The sequence below is a fragment of the Ammospiza caudacuta genome, chromosome 19, assembly GCF_027887145.1.
Source record: "Ammospiza caudacuta isolate bAmmCau1 chromosome 19, bAmmCau1.pri, whole genome shotgun sequence".
Taxonomy (NCBI): domain Eukaryota; kingdom Metazoa; phylum Chordata; class Aves; order Passeriformes; family Passerellidae; genus Ammospiza; species Ammospiza caudacuta.
In genome coordinates, this window is record NC_080611.1 from 7,570,328 (window position 1) to 7,592,054 (window position 21,727).

At 39.5% G+C, this 21,727-nt stretch overlaps 1 protein-coding gene across 1 annotated transcript in view; it reads right to left on the reverse strand.

Annotated features, from left to right (window-relative positions):
* CA10 (carbonic anhydrase 10) overlaps positions 1–21,727 on the reverse strand; it is a 153,258-nt gene that overhangs the window by 102,045 nt on the left and 29,486 nt on the right. The window contains exon 4 of the mRNA XM_058817375.1: positions 16,534–16,608. Coding sequence (XP_058673358.1) covers positions 16,534–16,608 — 75 coding nt within the window. The remainder of the gene's footprint in view (positions 1–16,533; positions 16,609–21,727) is intronic.

Below are 21,727 nucleotides of genomic sequence, written 5' to 3' on the forward strand. Positions count from 1 at the left end.
GTGGAGTGGTGAAATTACAAAAAAAAAAAGAGCAGAGTAAAAAGTCTTGAAGAACAATAAGAAATGGGGTAAAAAGGTCAGAGAGACATTGGAAACTACCAAGATGATCCACCTTCTGCATCTACAAATAAGACAATAGGCTTTTCCCAATATTCGTTGGCTGATATTAATTTGGAATTAGATATATCCTGACTTCCTGTGGTTTTTTTTCTAAAAAATTGATTTTTAAAAGCCCAAATCCTATCAGTGACATGTTCACAAAAAATATTCAATGTTAAAACCATTAAAAAATGCAAAAATAAGGGGACAGACTCCTGAAAAGACAATGATGGGAAAAAAAGGTTTTGCATCCCAATAGTTGTTTCAATTCTTAAAAGCAATTAAAAAAAAAATTAAAATCCAACCTGAAATTATTTGTGCATCTTCATGCAAAGATGCAAAGACCTTGGCATTCCAGGAGCACTTTATCCATCTTCACACATCATAAAATTCTACTAATTAAGTTCTCGCTTGTAAAATATTTAATATTTGCTGTTCTTCAACCACTAGATGAATTTTTACCACACATATATTGTTTCCTAGTTTTATAGAAGGCATGCTGTAGATAAATGTTTTGTATATCAAACATTTGAATCTTAAATGTGAAAAATCCCTATAGGTGTAGGTATATATACAAATATAAATGTGTCTGTATGAAGCTCAACTGTAGAGCCATATGGGAAGGAAGATGGTTTTAAAAAAGATGCTTGACAAAACCCAAAACCCCAGTATTAGCATGAAGAGAACAATGACATTAGAGGCTGGTGAAATGTAATACTGTGATCTTCTTTGGCTGTTGGTGTTTTGGATTGCACTACACAATGGCTAGGTCTGTTTGGAAGTTTTGGTTGCCAATATAGGAAGCAGAATTTGATCATTTATTGGTGCAATGCCTAAAGATCCAGGAATTTCTGCTTGTTCTTTGGAGCAGGTGGTTTTATGGAGCTCTGCTGGTGGCTGAATGTCTCTGCTGAAGCATTGGGGTTTAAGGGATGAAATATCCAACTGAGCTCATAAAAATGCTAAAGTTTCATCATTTCTGTTAAGCTTCTAGTGAATTCAGACTCTGACAATGAACAAATCTGGGCATTAGCTCAGTCAGCCAGTGAGGAGATGTAAATGTAGTTGGGATTATGTCCATCCATAATGTGAAATTCTCTATGCATCTGCAATTCTGTCCATTCATAGTATGAAATTCTCTCTGTATTTAAGTTACTTTCTTGTGAAGTATGGTAGGGACAGAATGGAAAATCAGGTTGCTCTGTGACAAGATTACCCGCAGCTATACGGAGGTGAGGCACTGTATCATCTTGACTTCTCTTAAAATATGTCACAAAGTGAAGAGGCAAGTTAAGGAGTGAAAACACACACCAAATTTAGAGTCTCTGAATAAGGACACTTGAATCTCGTTCTATTTGTTAAACTCCTGCTGTAAAGGAAAAGCACTTTCCTAAAATACCAATTTCCTGCATATTTAACACTACAGTATGGAGGACTCCTGTGAAGTTCAAGACAGTTTTAGAAGTTACATCAGTAGGAGCTTTGGCATAATCATAGAAGAGCATGTTCTGGGCTGGAGTGCCCAGTGCACTGTTTTTGACTGCAGATTTTGTCTATAAAAGCAGATATGCCAAGCCACAGAGCGGAACATTTGGAGGGAAAGTGAAGCTTTGCTTTACCGACACAAGACAGAAACATTCACTGCCTCTCTCTGCCCAGGTATGTTAAAAGGCAGAGTTGCTGACAACTCTTTAGTGTATAAAAGTGTATGGAATTCAAGGAAGAAGCCAGTGCACCCCTCTGCCCAGTCCCACAGAGGTGATGTCTACAGACAGGTGATGGTACAGGATTTAGTACCCTGTTCTTCTCAGAGGCAGATGTTACTGCAGTTTAATGCAGCTCAGAAAAAATGTAGGTGTGTGATTGGTAAGCAAAACCACATGTTTAAAACACTCGTGAAAACATTTTCTTACTAAAGCCAGCTAACATCATTCCAAGAGCTTTGTATTCAAAAGCCTGCAACCTCAGAATCCCCTCTCCTCCAATTAGGATCAGCATGCTCCACAAAATCCTCAATGTAAATATATGGCCCAGCAACACTATTAGGTACTGAGTAGCTGAACATGTCTTAATGTACATTATGCATGAAAACCAACGCAAAATATTGCAGGACAAGGTCAAGCAGGAAATTGAAAATTAAATGCCAGTATCTTAGTAACAGCTTCCTGAAGGGCACATTAGAAACAGTTTACCAGAAATCTTTCCAGAAGCAGGCAAGAAACAAGAACATCTTTCACTCAAACCCATTTCTGCTGCCTATAGTTCTTTAAAGTCATTTAACTTTCTCTGGATTTCCATTTGTGGCAGGGTTTAGGAGGCGGGGGATTAACTGATTCTTCAGTTTTTTTACTCCACTTTCAACCCCTAAGAGAACAGAGGATACTCTTCCAGGCACTGAAGTTCTTACCTAAAGAGTATTTAAGTTCTTTGGAACTTTACAGAAAGAATGATGAGGGTCTTCAGGCACTAAATGATACAGTAGGTGCCTCCTGGGATCATCTTCCCTAAGCCACTTAGATGCCAAACTCTCAGAGACTTTTGGAAGAAGCTGTGTATCTCAGATATTTACCTTCTTTTCCTTGGCCAGTTATTTGCATTTTAAAGCACTTGAATAAAGTTTGCAGATCTGCCCATCAATCTTAACAAGCCCACAAACTGGAACTTAGATTGCTAAACTGTGGAGGCCCATGAGCCTGCCAGGGAAGGATCTATGGCCATGCCCTGGAAGGGCAGTGTTGCAGAATGAGCCATTTGTCGGACATGAACCATTTGTTGGGTGAAGGGAAAACTTGAGACCCTCAAAATGAGTGTTCAGCAAGCTCCGTTTATTTAGCAAGAGATTCAAACTTTTATACACACAAGAAATAAGCTCATGAATATTCTGCAAGCCAAGCGATCTATTGGTTAAACTATACCATCAACTCTTCCTCATTCTTTTGGGCCTACATTCCCTTTTCCCACGTCTCTCTGTCTACTTGTTATCATACCCAGCTAGGCCCAAGGACACGCTATCTTGCAGGTGCAACAGCTCAAATTAGGCTGAGTCCAGTACTTTTCCAGTCTTTAGTCAGCTAAAATCCCAACAGGGTAGACCACAGGCTCCAGGTATTCCCCACAAGTTAAGCTGAGGAAAAAGGCTTCCGCCCTGGTGCTCTGTGGTGCCATGTTGATTGATCCCAGTTCTGCCTTCCCCATTGGCCAGTTGACTTTACCTAACCCTTTTACCATGTCTGTACCCCAGTTCTAGAAAGTTCTCTGTTCCCTGTTTCCCCATTGGTCCTTGTATCCCCATTATCCACCCAGACAATCCTTATTGGTTCTTGCCCTTTGCCCAAACGCCTTCCAGTGGAGACGCTTTTGGGAAGGTAGCAGCAATTCACCATCTACTCACACTGCCACACTAAGCCAGTTCTGAAAGTGTTAACTGTTGGGGAAAAAAAATCCTGTGTTTCAATCTGCACTTTTTAAATTAAAATGTCTGTGAAACCAAGAAAGTTTCTTTTTCTCTGTATTTCATAATATTCACATTCTGGAGCTCCTTCATGTCTTTATGTTTACAATCTAATGGTATTTCAGACACAGTTTTAATGCAAAAACTATGCAAATGCAAAATGTTTATTATGAGAAACAGATACCAATAACCATAAATACTCATGACTTGATGTAACAAGCTGGAAGAGTTTCTGAATCATCTTCTACAGTGATTACTTCCTTAAGCAAATATCTGAGCCTGCCCAGATGTAATTTATTAATGTATTAATTGAGAGAAGGCTGTGAAAAGAGGAGTTACAGAATCAGCAACAAAGGACAAATAATGGTAAGGCAGACAAACCTGCGAATAGGAGAAGTGCTTCATGTCTTTTATTCAATGAAATTTTTGTCACTTTAATCAGTACTTTTTCTCTGGCCTTTCCAGAATTCCATTTGGGTTTCCCTGAGAGGTGTAGGAATTGAGTCATATCTCTACACAAAGTGTAGTGACTGGAAAAAACACAGACCCTGTTTTAAGTCAACAGAGTCACTTTATTAAGCACACACCAGTATTTATATGTTTTTTCAGTGTACAAGTTTAGGATCAAACTATGCAGCCATAACGATTAGGAGACTAACCAATCACGCAAAGAAATGGCAGAACAGATGTTTCTTGCTCTTTTATCTTGGACACTGTCACACATTCCACACAGCCTCCGCAGTCCAGTACTCTGGGCTACTTAACTGAAGCATTTTCACATAGGTTTTTATGGCTGCAGATGATCTTTGCTACGCACTTTTTTGTTGCAGTGTGATGTAATACCCTGTTTCAGTTATCCCAGTTCCTTTCCCAGATGTGCCAATATTTTCTCCCTTCCCCTCCCCTTGCCTTCTGCTGAGAGCTGTCTGTCAGTCTTGGTAGGCCAGCAAGGGCATCGTCTGATTGGCAGAGTTCAAAAGATGCCCCTCTGCCCTGGGGACACTGGGCTGTCCAGGTGCCACTTGTCTCCTGAGACTTCCTCCCTCCTACCTGGTTGGTGGCTCCCTACCCCTTCCCTGCCCCTCTCCCCGGGCTTAAAAGACACGGGGACCACGCGGTTGCTGTTCAGTTGGAGCTGTTGCAACATTCAGAGGTCTGTGTGCTAGGAATAAAGCTCTGCATGAAAACCCTCCAGCAGGACCCATCTCCTTTTTTCTTCAGCCTCGCCTAAAGCCTTTCCACCAGAGGTAAACCTGAGTTCCTGCTTGCCCAGACTTGTCCCAAGTGCCAGCTGCAACATCCAGCTAGCCGAAGGTGTTTCTGAGGTGAAACCACCTCAGCTGCCACCTCTGGTCAAGCAGCAAGAGCCAGACAAGCCCAGTAATATTGGGATCATATTCCAATACTTTCGCATGGGAAAAGGGTGCTTGTTAAGGTCAAGAGGAGCAGCTGCTTCAACACACAACTCTTATGTCACAGCTCAACAAATATGTAATTTTCATCTTTTTTCTCATCTTCGTTACTCTTTTTTTACTAAATGAGGCACAGGAGTTGCATGAAGAATCATGTAAAATAAGTTGGGGAAAAGTATTTAAAATTCTATCTAAATATTAATTTTCTCTGGACAATGTTTTTGACTGGGAAAGTAAATCCAAGTCTTTGGCAGTGAGAATGATGTGACCATTGCCCTGAGACAGTTAAATGGCAGGAGTTCCATCGGTTTCACCAGGCTCTGGGTACAGCACCACCTTCTCCCTACTGCACTCTCTAAAACTAAACCAACACAAGTCCTGCCACAAAGCAGTGAGCCCATTAACATAAAATTACAATGAGCAATAAAACCTTGAGAGACAAGTTTCGCTATTAGTTTAATTTATACTCCAGTTAACCAATTTTAAACGCACATTAAAATATTAAGTAATTCTGAAGATGTCAGTGTGTGGATAATAGAGCCTGCCAAGGTCATGCAATATAAGTGTTTCAGCCATAGCCTATTAGACTTTAGTCATTTGTTCTTTATTTTAGGAAAGCCTAATCTAAAGGAAGAAAAGCCATTTGAAGATGCCCAGCTGCAGGACAGGAAAAGCAAAATGGAATCTGAACTCCCTCCAGGGAAATGCCCTGACATGCACTGGTGAAAGGGGAATTCTGTAGCCATGACCTATGTAGAACAGTTGACTCCATAATCTGAGATGTTCTCTCCTGTGTCATACGCTGTATTCTGAGTCATACAGAACAGCTAAATCCTGCAGTTCTAAATTGGGACTAAAGCTGGGAATTACCTATCACTCCCAGCTGCATCCTGATATGGCTTTAACTGCACCTGACTGAGATTTGGAGGAGCAGCTCTTCTCACAGCTGAGCATCCTGTTCATCCTGTACCTGTTGCTGCTGTGGTAACACCAGCATGATGCCAGTGCATAGGTCTAATCCTCCCATTCAGCCCCTCTCCTCCATGAGAAGCAAAGTATTCAAACGTGATTTCCTCAAAAAGCACATTATTAGTGGAATTGCAGTGTGAACACTCTAGGACAAAAGAGATGGTGGCTCACTGCACAGCTGTGGAAATAAATAATTTCACTGCAGTTAAAAAACTTGGAAGAGATGGTTTGAAATAAAACCATTATAAAGGGAACACAATCTTGTAAATATTGATTTCTAATTTTTTTAAGAATCAGCTTCTGATGGCCTTTATTCAAGGGCTGTAGCATTTGTCTCAACAAGCAAATCCCACTGTTTTCAGTGTGACCTATTTTCAGACAGAAGTAATAACCTAGGATTTTCTAAACTGGCAGCAGCTCTTCCTTTTGTAGCAACTACTTCAGCCAGACTTGTATCATAATTATTCTAGTGTAGAAACCACATGATGCCTGGATTTCAGAGACTCAACTAAACCCTACTTGACCAATTTTATAAGCAAGGAGGAAAAATCTCATCTCTTCATGTATCAATTGAAATGTCATTCTTTTACTGCAAATGTATTCAGCCTTTGGGTTTCATTTTGAATTGCAACAAGTGGCTGTGGAATGGGGCTGTTCCTTGGCCTGAATATATCCACCCTCCTTCCTGCCTTGCCTCTGAAGTTATAGTATGAGACAGTGCCAAAATGTCACTGCAGATAATAATTTGTAACATTCCTCAGCTCTATTAAAGCAGTGGCAGCTCTGACAATGCCTGTGCAAGAGGTGCCAGGCCCTCGGTGCCCATCCTGTTCCTTCTCTGCTGGGGCAGCTGCACTGCTTCATGTCACTTAGCCAAAGCACAGGGCTGATTCAAAGGATCTGCAGGAACATTTTTTTCTTCTTTAATCAACAGCACAGGGATGCCAGGCAGACCAGCTTGATGGCACAGGCATATCTGAACTGGCTGCCTGATTCTCTCCCAGCCTCCAACTGCTGTCTTGAACTCAGCTTATCCATTTTTCTATTTATTCTTCATCTCATTTCATATTTGGAAAATGATCTCTCTGAATAAAGACCTTCATTCCTCACCAAAACCATCATGACGAACTCATAGATATTAAAGACACAGGAAGAAAAAATTAGAGGAGGTCATAAAAGGTAATCTAAAGAACCACCTCTGTGTTGGGGTAGAACATCTGTCTGCTCCGTGCTCTGGTGTCAAGTGAACAACTTCCAGTGTGACCTGGTTATTTTGTGCTCCATCCTTGACTATTTTTATCGCTCATACAGACTCTGAAAGGCTGCAGGCTCTGAAAGACTGCAGGCCAGGGTGTTATCTACAAGCACTTGTGAATTACAGACACATTTGCACTGCTGTAGTTAACGACCTGTCAGGTTTCCCATTATGATGTTATGTTGTTATTTTCAGGGTTTATGTCCTGGCTATAAAGCTGGTGACTGCTTGGTCTGGAAACACTAATGTATTTTTTTTGTACATTTTATAAATATAAAATGAACAAGTGCCCTAATATAAAATCAGTTGCTATACAGAAAGGTAAAAGGTGACAATTTTAAGTAATATTTTCAGTGCTAGGAAAAAAAATCAATAAGATTCAGGAAGGTTCCTTTTTTGGGCAGATTCATTAACCATAATAATGTGATTTACAGCTCGCAGGGGGAGCAGGTACCCAGAAATGCATTAAGTAGATGACTGTATTTTGTGGTGAGTTCTGAGAGGATAAATCTTTCACACAAACAGTATGTGCCCAGATATGCCATAACGGGGGTGATGGTATAGAATATCTGTATTTTAATCTGTGTAAGTAACAGCTTGTAAAACTTATCCAAATAATAATTCCACATCCTCCTAGGCAGGCAGATTTAAATGGCAAGCATGGATTTTGCTCCTGAGTATGTTCAATACATTCATGGTTCAGTGAATTCAAAAGTGACCTTTTTTAGAGAGGTGTTATGACAGGAGGAAATTTTCACTAAGTAGAAATGAGTGGTTTCAGACTGTCGAGTCTCCAGCAATTCTCTATTTGAGGAGTCTGAGGAATCCTACACAAATACGGACTTTCAGAAATAGCATCAACTTAGCAGGTTAGTGAAGAAGTGCTATGATCAAATAACGTTGTGAATCTGTATATTCACAAGTAAAATCATAGCTGTCTATTGGGAAAGTACTTGCGTACCATAGGATGTATCCACCTTTAGGTAACAGTCTCATTTCCTTCTCTTTTTGATTTCTTAATTAGGCAGGACAGGATTTGACAGAGAGGTTTTTTGTTAGTACCAGTGAAGCTTCAGTGACAATAACCAACAGGCAGAGTTATTCTGTGGAACCATGCACACAGCAGTGGTGTGATTTTACTTCACAAGAGTTAATTTTAACCACAGATGAGGGTGTAGCTGTAGCGACCATATTTTTCTTTCTATGATGTGGCAAATTCTACACTAAATTGCACTAATGAGATTTGCAAATTAAAAGCTGCATACTGTGTTTATATAAAGTCCTTACTGGTGCTGTGTCCATCACCAGTGTAATCGGAATAATCTTCCTGAAGTCACTATAATATGCTGACGTGAACAGTCTCAGTGAAAGAGAAGCTGAATTCCTACCTGAAAATCGCAACTGTAATTGTAGTACTCTTGAAATTCTTTCGAGGTATTTTACAAGACTAATTTTTCTAAGTGGGATAATGACAGGAGTAGCAGTGGGGCAACATTTTAGTGCCTCTGATTATCCCTCTTTCCATGTTATATTGCAATCCCTTCCATTTCTATCTCATCCCACACAGATTTATGGCAGAAGTACCCAAGCAAACATAAGCTGGAGCACTGTCACCCTTCTCTCATTAAGTCCAATTACATTCCACTGGGGAAGAACATTATTAGCACAGAAAAATACTATTCCTTTTTATTCTCAGTGACTTCTTTCTCCAAAGGACACTAACTTCTTTTACACTATACCATGAAAAATATATAAAGAGGGTTTTTATGTAGGAAGTGATGATTGCTACTGTTTTGTACAAAAACACATGCACACCCACAAGAAAACTACTACTACAAGGTAATTAATAGCCACAGCTCCAAATCCCCTCTTTACATAAGGAACTGTGGCAGATGTCTACTCATTTTCAGAGTGAATTATTAGCTTAAAAAGGTCCTTGATTCTCTGAGCAGCAACTAATTCTTCTATCAGATTTCTTTGTGCTTCAATTCTACTCCTCTAAGTCGTGGTTACCACTAAAATGTCCAGTGCCAAAGGGTGTCAAGAACTCCTTAGATACCCTGTGAAGATTAGCCTGTCAAGGAGTAAGGTAAAATAAAACTTTTCGAATATATCAATACATACATCCAGCACTGTACAGGAGCCTTGCTTCTGGCCCTTAGAACTTTCCTGAATAATCCTTCCAAGTAAGTAGCTATGAGCTTTCAGTTATTAATGACTTAGTCACAGACCATTGTTCCAACTGCTTTTATACTCAGCTTGTCAAGAATATCACAGAATGCTTTAGGTTGGAAATGACCTTAAAGATCATCCAGTTCTGTATACACCAGTGTTTATCCTTGGGAGTCCTTCCCTTGCTTTTAGGTCACAGTGAAGAACCTAAGAAAAGAAAGATTACTAATACTAGTCTTAACCTTTTTATCCCAAACCCCAATTTTTGATGGTCCAGCTAAGGTAGTGCACAGGAATGATCCTTCTTTTCTCAAGCAAAAGCTTAAGAGGATGTGCTCATCATGTAAAGATGAACCCTTGTAAGATCACACAGGTGGCTTTCTGGCTTTTCACTTCAAGGTTTTGTAGAGATTGTAAACACACAGTGTTGTAGGACAGCACATTTTGGATACTGCTTTCTGAGTATATGACTGCCCAAATGGTATTAACCCCCTGAACTTCTTCCCAGCTAGAAGCCATCATTCATGCAGGTTTTAGTAGCTACACTTGTACAAAACATTCCTAGTACTTAATTGTTCTTTGTGCTTATAACCCATATTTAGTGTCACTGCAAGATAAGGAGCATCTACTTCAGGATAGTGGGAAAGAAGATTTTCAACTTCATCAGTAAATATCTGGAGTACTCCCATATCAAAAACATTATCTAACCTAGCAGAAAGTGTGAGGGACAATAAAAAGGGTTTTCCTTATTTGCACTTTCCCGAAGCAGAAGAGGGACACTGCTCATGTCCTGGCAGGGAAACCTGTGGGTACAGCAGGACAGGCCCTGGACAGCTGGTGGCACAGCAAGGTCCAACCTGGCACTTCATGTGTTGGTTATAACAAGGGAAGGCTTGACCTTTGCAGTGCCTGGTGGGACTAGGAACAGGCAGGAAGACAATTTTAATCATTTGGTCACGTCAGGATAACAAAAAAAAGGCCAGGGTACATGTGCTGCATGCAATTTTCCTGTCATGGATACCAATTGTAACTGAGGAGGAAAAGCCACAGCTAAGAAAGATAATCAGGGTGTTAAAAGAAAAGGGATCTGAGACACATTAGCAAAGAACTGTGTTTCAGTCACAAGTTTGTGACGGTTTAAAATTTTAGGTCTTCAGAGTGCTTTACTGCGATTAGTTCACTTTGCTGGCCCCCTAAAACATTTTTTTTCCTTTCATGGAAGGATTGAATTAGAGGGAAAAAACAGCATTTAGAGATCTGTTTGCAAAATGGCTGCAGTTACAGGCTGTATGTAAAACAGTGACTTTATTGAAAAGGACAGCATAAATGTGTGTTCAAAGGCATGGGAAGGACCTGAAGACAGCCAATTTCTGAGTTTCATGGCGGTAACAAAATCACCTGTAAAGGGTGATCCTCAGTCCCAAGCTCCTCGGTCAAGTGAGAAGAGGGGCTGGGGGAACCAAATCACGGTATTGTATTTACCAGGTATTGTAACTGGTAAAAGTCCATGTTGTATTATCTCTAACCATCACATTTTTTTTTTTTAAATCTAGTCTCCTTTCTAGCTACATGATTTTAAAGAGACAATTTTTGCAGAATCACCAAAGGAAGTGAGAAACCAGGAAAATAAATGTTATGAAATATATTTCCTTCAAGCTCTCTTTAACTGACAACCAAAGCTAACATATTACATATACTAACCTAAATTCAAATCAGTAGGTGAATGATTTCCAGTATCTATGTTCTATCACCCTGAAGAAATGAACTGTTCCAAAATATTCCTTTCTGAAAGAAAAACTGCTATTATCGTTCCAATAAATAATTATATATGGGTGGTTAACTCCTCAGAGGCATCAGCAGACTGCATGACTTTGAAGGGTGTGTGCAGACTGTTTAAAGTACTGCTGTAGCTCAGACAGCACCACTGTTTTCACTGATAAGCAAAACGCACCAGATGGTGAGTGACGCTGCAGCCTCCTGAAGTTCCAAAATAAGACCAGGAGAGATGTTATAGTTAGAAAAGTGAGCAGTGCTGGAGTAGGAATCAGCAGGTTTGGTTTTTGGTGTTCAGGCAGCCACATTTAAGTGATCACCATCTCAGTGTATGATACGGACCCCCCTGTGACTGCAGGGTGGCACAAACTGAGAGCTGAAAGTTTAACAAGTGTGTGGGTTTGAAGTTCTTCATCTTCTCAGTTTCAAGCCACGGACAAACAGTTTATGGTCCTTACAGTAACCTGCACATCAAAGGTTATTTCTGAACATGTACATAAAGACATTTCTAATTAAAAAAAAAAAAGCTCAAAGCTGTAATAAAAGAAATTTTAAGCCCAGACAGGAGAAACTAGGGACACTAGAACTGCCTCTGTGGGCCATAACAAAAGCACAAGGGGATAGCAAGAAGTTTAAAATGAGGTTTTGGCACTCATGATGAAGCTTGTCAATTGTTTCAGACTTCTTCTCCCTTGCATATTGTTATGAAATGCATTTGGAGGCAGTTTCTCAGTGCCAGCTGGTCAAGGTTAGGGCATAATCCCACCAGCAGGATCCTTGCAAAAGGTAGGAACAGCATCACAAAACTCCAGCAGTCTTTTCCTTTTTAGTGTAAAAGAAGTTGTGAAGGAACCATGAACAGGGAATTTCTCATCTGAGAACCTCAGGAAAAAAGGTGAGCTTTGACTGGTGATCTGTGGCCAGTCATGAATCCTAGTGGATGGAGATCTTCATCTGGAATTAGAGTTCATTTACAGCTTTTATTACATGGAAGGAGAACATCATTTGCTCCCTCAGCAAGGTTCACTCATTTGATGGATTTCCTCCTGTTAGCTGAGGGTGGCACTAGCACCCTGTAAAGTAACTTTAGATTTGGTATAATTCAGCAGGGGGGCCCAAAGACAGTATCTTCCCTGGGAACAAAACATTTACATGCTTGTACTATCACATAGTCCAGAGTTTCCACAACAGGATGGAGGTTTGCCAAGTGCACTCTGTGATCACAAATTAGATTTAACAACCTTTATATCTTATGCTTACCAAAGCCTACTTTCATAATGGTATAAAAAAACAGGACCAGTATGAAAAGGATCAATACAATCACAAAGATTATCAAAGGTTATGCCCATCTATTTGAAGAAACAACAAGGTTATCAATGAATTTGGAATATGAGTATCTTGATCACCTAGAAATTGCTTGCATCACTTCAGTGACACCACATATTCACAGTCACAGCCAAAGAAAAGACATAAAAAAGGTTATTTAAAGGTGTTTTAACCCATTAAAAACTACTTTGATATTCCACACCGGAAAAAGTCTATGTAGTAAATGTTTTTAATAATATAAATTATTTTATTATTATGCAAATCACCATGCATAAAGGAAAGTATTCCTTCTTCATCCTTGAACATTCCCCAAAGTTTAATTTGAAACCTAATTTGCATTCAATTAACATTTTGAAGTTCTACTTACTTTCTACTTTGTTTGCCTACAAGATTTAAATTTTAAGAGCAATTCTTTGCTTGTAGAACAGGTGAGAGATGGAGAGTGGTTTCTGCTCCAGTAGCAGATACACAAACCCAGCCTTGATGGACTTTCTCTCCTGCATTTGAGAACTCTGCATCTCTCTTTCAAGGCTGGGCACCAAGACAGACCTGAGCCACTGTTCTTGTGCTGAGAGAACCTGCAAGCTCTCAATGCTGCCTTCTCTCGGAGCACTGAAAGAAGCAAATTTGGGAAAGACATTGTGAGGAGTCTTGTAACCTCATTTCTGTCTACATCTTTTCCTTCTGTGAGATACACATCACTGACTGCAGCTAGTGGCTTATAGCAGGAAATAACTTGTGTTCAGATGAACATTAGAAAGGGATTTAAATTATTTTTTTCTAAAATCTATCCCAGAATATGGGTAGTCTGGTTCTGGGGAATGTAATGAAATATGGCCTGATTTCATTAACTGCTCAATGGCAAATCTGCACAGGATCCAATGCGTTTTTAGCATGTGGCTTAAATGCTTTCAAAACAGACTAAGCAGAAAAACCTATGACTAGCACATTCTAACCCAGGCACATTGTGATACACTCCTAACTGCATTCTTACACAGTTCTCCATGGAAGAAGTGAGAGTTCAAAGAGAGACAGTGACTTTGCTTTGAAGCAGATAAAAAGTATTTACCCAGCTAAAGCTGTGGTAGACAAACTCCAGCAACTCCTCCTGGAGTGTTTTACAATTATATTGCCCCTAATTAATCATCTCTGCATTTGAAGCTGCTCCCCCAAGCAGTTACAGAGCTGGATTCATGTCAGTTACATTAACTGAGACGCCAGTTTTGAACGGCAGTGACAGGCTGTTGTACAAACACTCCTTTCTAACATCTTTGGGGCTGTTCACTTCCAGCCCTGGGTCAGGACAAACAGCTGTGGGAAGAAAACACCCTGGCAAGATGGCTGTAGCTGTTTGCTTCAGTGCACATCAGCAACGCCAGCAACAGCTCCTCAGTCTGCCTGGCAGCCCTCACATCTCAGGTGCTAACTAGCATCTAGCGTGAGATCTGATATGGGACTGCAACCAACATGGACAAACTTAATATGCATCAGCAGATCCTTTGTGATGTGTTAGTCTGAGAACACAGCCACAAACGCTGTGAAATACTTTAAATATGGTTTTCAAAGGCTCCCAAATCTAGGATAAAAAATTAGTTGTTTGTAAAGTCTCATGGGATTTTTCTCTTCTGCCGAGGCTGACATGTTGCAGAGTTGAATTTGAAAGAAAGGTACTCCCAAATTCCTCTTGCTTTCTTCAAGGTTGCTTCAGTAAGCTGTTCATTACTGACTTTCTGGACCAGTTCTTGAGAATGTGTGCTGGGTTAGTCAGATATTCAAGACATTGGTAATTCAGGTTTCCCTCAGAAAGGAGGTGTTCTTCCACACCATCTAAAAGGTCTTCCTTCCCAGAAGTTTCTGAGTCATCACTGTTTCCTCATTCTTATTTCAAGGATGTACCTAAGCCTAAATGTCTCACAGTATTAAGACTAGAACACCACAAGCATGAACTGATCACACGTTTCTTTACATTGTTGTTGGGAAGGATGAAAGTTTGACAAGAAAGACTCATAGATATGTATGACTGGAAGAAAGATTTTTGAATGTAGAATCTGAAGAAGGAATAGAAATGAAAGCAGGTTTTGATAGAGAAGAAAAGAATTGCTGATACAGTTTTACTGGATAACTAAGAAGGCAAAGGGTGTGTTAGTTAGAAGGGGTTTTATGGCTTAGAGCAAAGGATAAACCCACCTAAAACAAGATGTTTTTACCAAGAAGATACCACAGGCAAACAAGACTGCCAATGTTGCAAGTAGAAAAAAGGTCTCAGAATTTTCCACTGCAAGAAAACTGAAAAACAACTTCTAGCCTAAACTGTAACATACTAACTTTTAGTGATTGGAGAATACTAACATGAATATGGTAATTATAGTAGTTATGACAGGCTATAGATAAAAGTCAAGGTATAGAATGGTTCTTCTGTATTAAGATGCTGAGCAAAGAAAAGTATATAATGCATTGAAACCAAAATTAAAGAGTCTCCAGGCTTGTTTGCAGCTAGAGCTGACAGCTGTAGGCACAGCTCTGTCATCACGACCCTGGACTGCTGTGACATCTTGGATGCAATAAGCCGTCTGGAGTCCTGCATCCCTCGCTACAGCTCTTACACATTCTGACAATTAGATTATTTTTCTCAGGAACTTTAAGTTTAGGCCTGTTTAGCAAATATTTTTTTCATTCATTTTCTGCTGGGCATCTACCTGAATTATGCAACTCAGGAAGGCTGAAATGTCTTGAAATCAGGTGATTATATTCTCCAGGTTTCTTCCCCTACTGTCACTATGAGGAACTAAACATGCACAATACACTGGAGTGTGTCTGACAGCCCAAACCAATCTCAAGTACAGCTGAAAAGCTACTCTCTGCTGCGTTAATATGCAATTAAGCTCCAGGCCTGTGGATTTTCACAACCATTTCAGTGCCAGAAATGTGTGGGCTGAAATATTTAATCTCATTTGCACTAGAATTCTGAACAAGGCAATCAGTATTTTGGGAATTTCAGATGACTGTCAGGTTGTAACAGTTCTCTCAACAGTGAAAGAACCTGATGATAGGTCAAATCTACAGATCCTCAGGAATAGCTCACATGTTGCCCTGTTCTTCTAAGTTCTTCTAACCTTCCAATGTTTTCATTTTTGTAAGGGAGTTTCTCATGCACTTTTCATGTAAATAATGATTGTTTTGCATTCCTTTCTAGAAGAGGAGAAAATTGATGGACTGTTAGTTTAACCAGTGTGGTTAAAGAAGTAGCAATTTCATCCTCCAATCCATGGTCACTTAAAAAATTCTATAAATATCAGAGTTCAGAAATAAATAGCCCTTTTTTTACCTTAGACATCTCAGTGTGTGTGTGTTGTTCATTTCATGTCATATTGCAACACTCACACAACAGCCAAACAATATTTTCTACTATTATGAGAAAATAAGGATCATGTAGCAATTTTCTCAATGCAGTAATGATAAAATTTGAAGCACTACTTTGCCTTGTAAGATATAGCTAATACACATAAATTAATGCATGTTAATCACACTGAAAAGATGCTGCACAGAATCCTTTCAGCTGACACTTGATTATTTATCATTTACTAAATCTCAATGAAGCCAAGTTATTTAATTTTTTTGACTCATAGTTTGTTCACTAAACACAAATCAGTGACAATTGCATGTAGTGGGTTCTTGTCCTAATCTACTCTAAAATCTAATCTAAAATTGTAGAAATGCTATTACCTAGAAGTGCTGCAACAGATAAATTATTTCAGTTAACAGTAATACTTTTCAGTTCCTTTCCCTTTTCTACATTCAGAACACATACACTCACAAAGCAGCATCACGTTGGTTTTACTGAGAGAAACCAGGAATGTCATCAAAGTGATTTCTTCCCTTAAAAACAGCCACAGTCTTTGGATGATGGGTTAACAGAAACCTTTCTGCACTTCACAATAATATGATGTTAAGTACTTGTCAACTAAAAATTTTTGCAATGAAAACAAATCCACCCAAAATATCTTCTGCAAACCCAACCATATTAATTCCAGTGAAAAAAAAATTAAGTAAATCTGAAATTTTAAAATTCCACTTACCAGGAACAAAGCTTCCTTGGACCACCTCCTTATAAGCCCACCAGCCTTCATGGATTTTTGGTGAATTTTGTTGAGCTAGAAAGAAATAATCAAAGAAACTATAAAATTAGGGCAAAACATAGGACTTAATTAGCTAAATTTTAGGAACTCGAAACAGGGTACTATCCTCTACAGAAGAGTCACTCAAATTCCTAGGTGATCTTTATTCAATCTACAGAATCCTACTATGCATATGTATCTTGGAGAACTTTGTCCCTGTTCATCACATAGTAAAATATACTCTGCTTTGGAAGAATTGCAGCATCAGATTTATTACACAGTTGAGACAATAGAAAGAGGGCAATAGCTCACACCTTGCCAGCAGCAGCCAAAGATTTACTTGTTGCAGAGTATTTAAAAACTTTCTATCCAACAGCATATTGCTAAAGCTTACAGACAATTGTTCTAGGCAATCACTAAAAGTACACATACACCTGATTTAATATTAAGTTGCTTTTTGGTCAAGAGATCATAATATATAGATATTGGCCAATCTATACTGGCACACCAAACAGACAGGCTGAAAAAGGCTTTTCTGAGTTTGAACTGGACAGGCAATGGTGTCCAAACCTGCTGCCTTGGCTAAGGTCACCTAAACATTTGGTTTTGGTTGTTCCACAGGCAAATGTGCACTGCAAGAAGTTAGCAAAGCTAGCCAGCACCAGCGTAACACTCAATTTTGCTCTATACATTTTGTGAGCTACTTTTTGGAAAAAGATTTTCTCATGTATTTCAGCTGACAAATTCTGGAGCACCCACACCTGTTCCCCCTCTTCAGCCACCCAGGTAACTTGCCAAAAACTCGCTTGTGACTGGTGTCTCTGACATGCAGCTTTTTCAGTGGGGGAGCATCTGGGAGTACAATGGAGGAACACAAGAAAAGGTTTCTCCGATCAATATTCTGAAGGTTGTAGCAACAAAAAGCCTAAGCTTTGTATGAGGTTTGCCCCTGCTAAGACTTGTTGCCTAAATGATTTCTCCAAAGTCCTGAAAAGCCAAGAGCAGAAAGGTCTTGATTGCGCATGTTTGCTGCTCTTCGTCATCACTTCTCTTTGTCTTTAAATTGCAATTAGAGCAAATTTTGTGGTCAAAATGTAAAGTCACTATTAATTGGAAGCATTTTCAAAGGGTACACAGACACACATCAAGACAAATGTTTAGCTGATCTCCATAAGAGCGAAGAGCTGATACACCAATATGTTCTGCCTTCACCTGTGGTTTGCTTGGTACGTTCCTACGTAGAGCAACAGAAAGCTCAGTCACCTTGTGCACCATTTGACTTAGGTTTTGGAGTTGTCTTTTTTTTTGAGACACTTTCAATCTCTTTCACTAGGGCCAAATTTTTTTTTCACATACATTTGCAGTCACAGAAGATACTGGATTTAACAGCTTTTTGCTGCAGTTTCAATTCTAAATCACATATTATTTAGGAAAAACACAGCTACCCTGGGAAAAGTTCCAGCAGTGTAATAAAAATTGTTGCTGTCATTAAAAATTATGAAGAGGATGTGAAATTCAGGCTAAAAGGGATACAAGATAAAGACCATTAAATACTGTTCTATCAAGTTACAAAACAGTATTTATGATTTAACTGACTGCATATTGCAGAAACAAAAGTAAAACTTGTCAGTTAAATGTACTTTAATGAAATTTACTGACAGAAGGACCAATATGCTGCCTTACCAAAATCCAGCCATGCTGGTGGGATGGGGTACATGTGGATGCAGATTTCTCCTTGCAGAACAGATGTTGTTCCATTAACTGAGTAGTGATGGGTTACACTGAAAGGACTGTTCCACTGTGCACCCTTTATAGTCTGCAGATGAAATTTTCCTCATATTTTAGTTTTTATAACATTGCCTGGAGAACTCCAACTGTGCATGGCTTAGTTGTGCTAGACCGCACTGTACAAACATTTGCAAAATGGCAAATCCCAACCCACAATCAAAATATATGAGCAGAAAATTGTTTCTATCCAGTCTGAACCACAATTGTTTTTTATCTCAACACTTGCTCTCATGTCTTCAGAAGAAGAAGTTCTTAAGATTGCAAAATGGCAGTAGGAGAGGATACTAAAGAGTCCCAACAAAGTAGAGAGAGCCATAATTCTTCTACTTAAAATTTCCCAGGAAATTACATTGCATTAAAGTGCACCTTGTAGTCATATACACAGCTCAAATCATTTCAGCCAGGAAGAGGCATATGTATTTTAGAAGTAGCTGAAAAGATAATATATATGTAGAGAGAGAGAGGTAAAAGCAAGCTAAGAATTTGGGTAGGATGGGTATTTTCAAATGCAGCTGCCTAATATCATCATTCACCAAAATGTATACAACTGAAAAATATATTGCTTGTTCCCACTCTGGGGCAATCTGAATGATACATGCCAGGTCCAGTAGAGAAGTATAATCAATTATTTGGAGTTTATATTAAACCAAAATCAAAATATGCTGGCTCTGCAGTTCTGCTTCAGTGGGTTACCCCAATACTTACAATAGCTAATTCCAAAAGGAATAGCAGGAAAAAATATTTTTATGACATTTTTTCATATCTACTTCATTAGTATGGAATAGGCTGCATGAAATGAGCAAGAAACTAGATTATCAAAGCTCTGTACTAAATACTTGGATGCCAGTGCAGTTGCTTCAGCTATCAGAGAAGAGCATGACCTGGCATCACTCCACACATTCCTCATATATTAGATCCTTATGTCTTCAATTCACACGAAAATGAAACACAGGAAATACAATACCAAACTAAGATGTTGTGCCCTAGCTATATCTAAGGTAGAGCAAGAGCAGTGCTAGCAGCTCTGCTGATGTACAGAGAACTGAATCCGCTGAGGAAACCAAGAGGCAAGGCAGGTGGGGTTGTGAGGGGGCAGTTAGCGTGACAATCTCCAGTGCTGTGCTCTTTCCTGAACTCTGAAATCTCAACATTTTACAGCAGTCCAGGCAAAACATCCTGCAAAGTAATGCAGAGTGACTGAACACAGATTTCCACTCTGCAGTGCATGTGAAATCCAGCTTGGTGCCAAAGATTTACTTGCATGGAGCCCACAGGGACTTTACTTAAAAAGGGAAAAAATTTATAAAGCTCTAATTTCTCTGAATGCAGAAGGAAGAAGTCTGGTAAGGCCAGGGAGAAAAGTCTGTCTTCCAGAAACTTCTCCAAAACCATCACACCAATCTGTCTTATGCAAGTGGGCAAGAGGACTTACTGAAGGGGGAAAAAGCTGTTCCCTATTTCTGACACATAATCAGACCCATACCTGGATTAGTAATGGTACAAGGGAATATAAAATTAGAATGAACAGCCATATGGACAATCCTTGCTGGGAATCCTATCTGGGACACACACACCTGATGCACATACAACATAGGCTCTCTGCAATTGGAGTATTAATACCCATCTGACAGAATGGCTCTGTGCCTGAGTAAACAGGTTCAACCTTATGGCTCAAGGATTCTTGCCAAGGAAATGGATTCTTCCTATGTGCCATCTCGTGACACATGAAAATAGCAAAATTCTCTCAGCATCCTTCTGATTTCAGTTAAACTACTGTACCTCTTCCTCCAATTCTTCCACCCAAGGACAATATAAAGGGACACGTGGTCTCTCTGTGTGGCCTCTGACACCAGAACACTGCAGCTCCTCCATGGCAGCAGCTCCTTGTTGGCAGGGGGCTGATAAAAGGTCTAGAAAGCAATCCTGTATTCCTGAAGAGGGTTAAATATCTTAAAAAACAATAAAACCCCACACTGTGATACCTCCAAGGCTCCTGCTTTTACCACTAAAACCCAGAGTATGGCTTTTGCTTCCTAGAAACACTGTTGGTTTTGCAAGACATGAAAATAAACAAGCCCCTCTGAACAGACACCGAGGGTTACCTGCACAAGGAGCTCTGCAACCATTTTTAGCAGCAGCACTGCATTCTGCCATTAGCAGGAACTGTCCAAAATGACAAAGTTGTCCAAGTGCTTGAGGATACTGAATGACCTCCATTTGTGCAGTGTTCCCTCCTCTAGCACTGAAATCTCTGGTATCTGAGATTAGTAGCTTTGCTGATACAACACCATTATGTCAGATCTCTTTCAGTAAAGCTGCTGCAGAGGAAACAGAATATTTATTTGAAGCTCATATGACATGTGTTGCTTTCATTCTGTCAGATTACTGTAGGTATGTCTCATTGTGGAGCATACAATTACAGGCTAAATTCTGCAAGTTGTTGTGCATTCTTATTTCCTAGTGGCTTCCATGCACAAAAAACCAGCATTGTATAGGATCATAAAAATGAATAGTAAATGCAAACAGCAAAGGTGCCAATGACCCATAAAGTCAGCAGTTAACTCTCTCGAGCTTAGAGGCTAAAGTGAGTAGCCTCATGTTTCAAAAACGAAAAGCTCTTACTAGGTGAGTAAATGTATTTTAAAATGATCAGATAGCATTGTATTGGATACCAGGTATCACAATGCAGATGCTGGAATACCTGCACAGCATTTGCAGTGCTAAGAAGTCTTCATCTTGCTGGAATGCTGATGCTGACATTATATAAAAAGCTGCAGCGAATACAGAACGCTGTCTATAAACTGCCGGCGCACACCATTCTACAATTACTTATTTACGTTCTATACTTTCATGAATCATAGAAAGGCTTTTATCTGATGGCACCATTTATGTCACTCAGATATGAGCCTGAGCCAAGAGTAGAACCCTGCCAGATCAGAATTCTCCATTCACTTTACTGCCATTTCACACAGATGAAAAATGCTAGGCTGGGAAGAATCAGGCTTGCAGCAGTTAGGAAAAGATCTTTCTTCACCTGGATTTTATTGATCTGAGCTCTTCTGATTGCTCTATCAATTATTCTGCAGGTTTATCTCATCTTACACCATAGAAGCCTTGCTTATAACCTGACAGTATTGGCCTGGCAGTAAGTATATGACAACATTTTTATCACTGTTATCCCTCTGCATAGTTATGAGTTTATTAAAAATAAAACCAGCTGCAACTATGAGCCATTACTTTCATAATAATCTTAGTGTAACATTAAGTCATTGCTAATGCTTTGATAGGAAAGTCATAGAAAAATGGCAGAGGGTCTGCTACAAGAAAAAGAAATCCTCAAATCTGTGATTACAATGGTGAACACTGC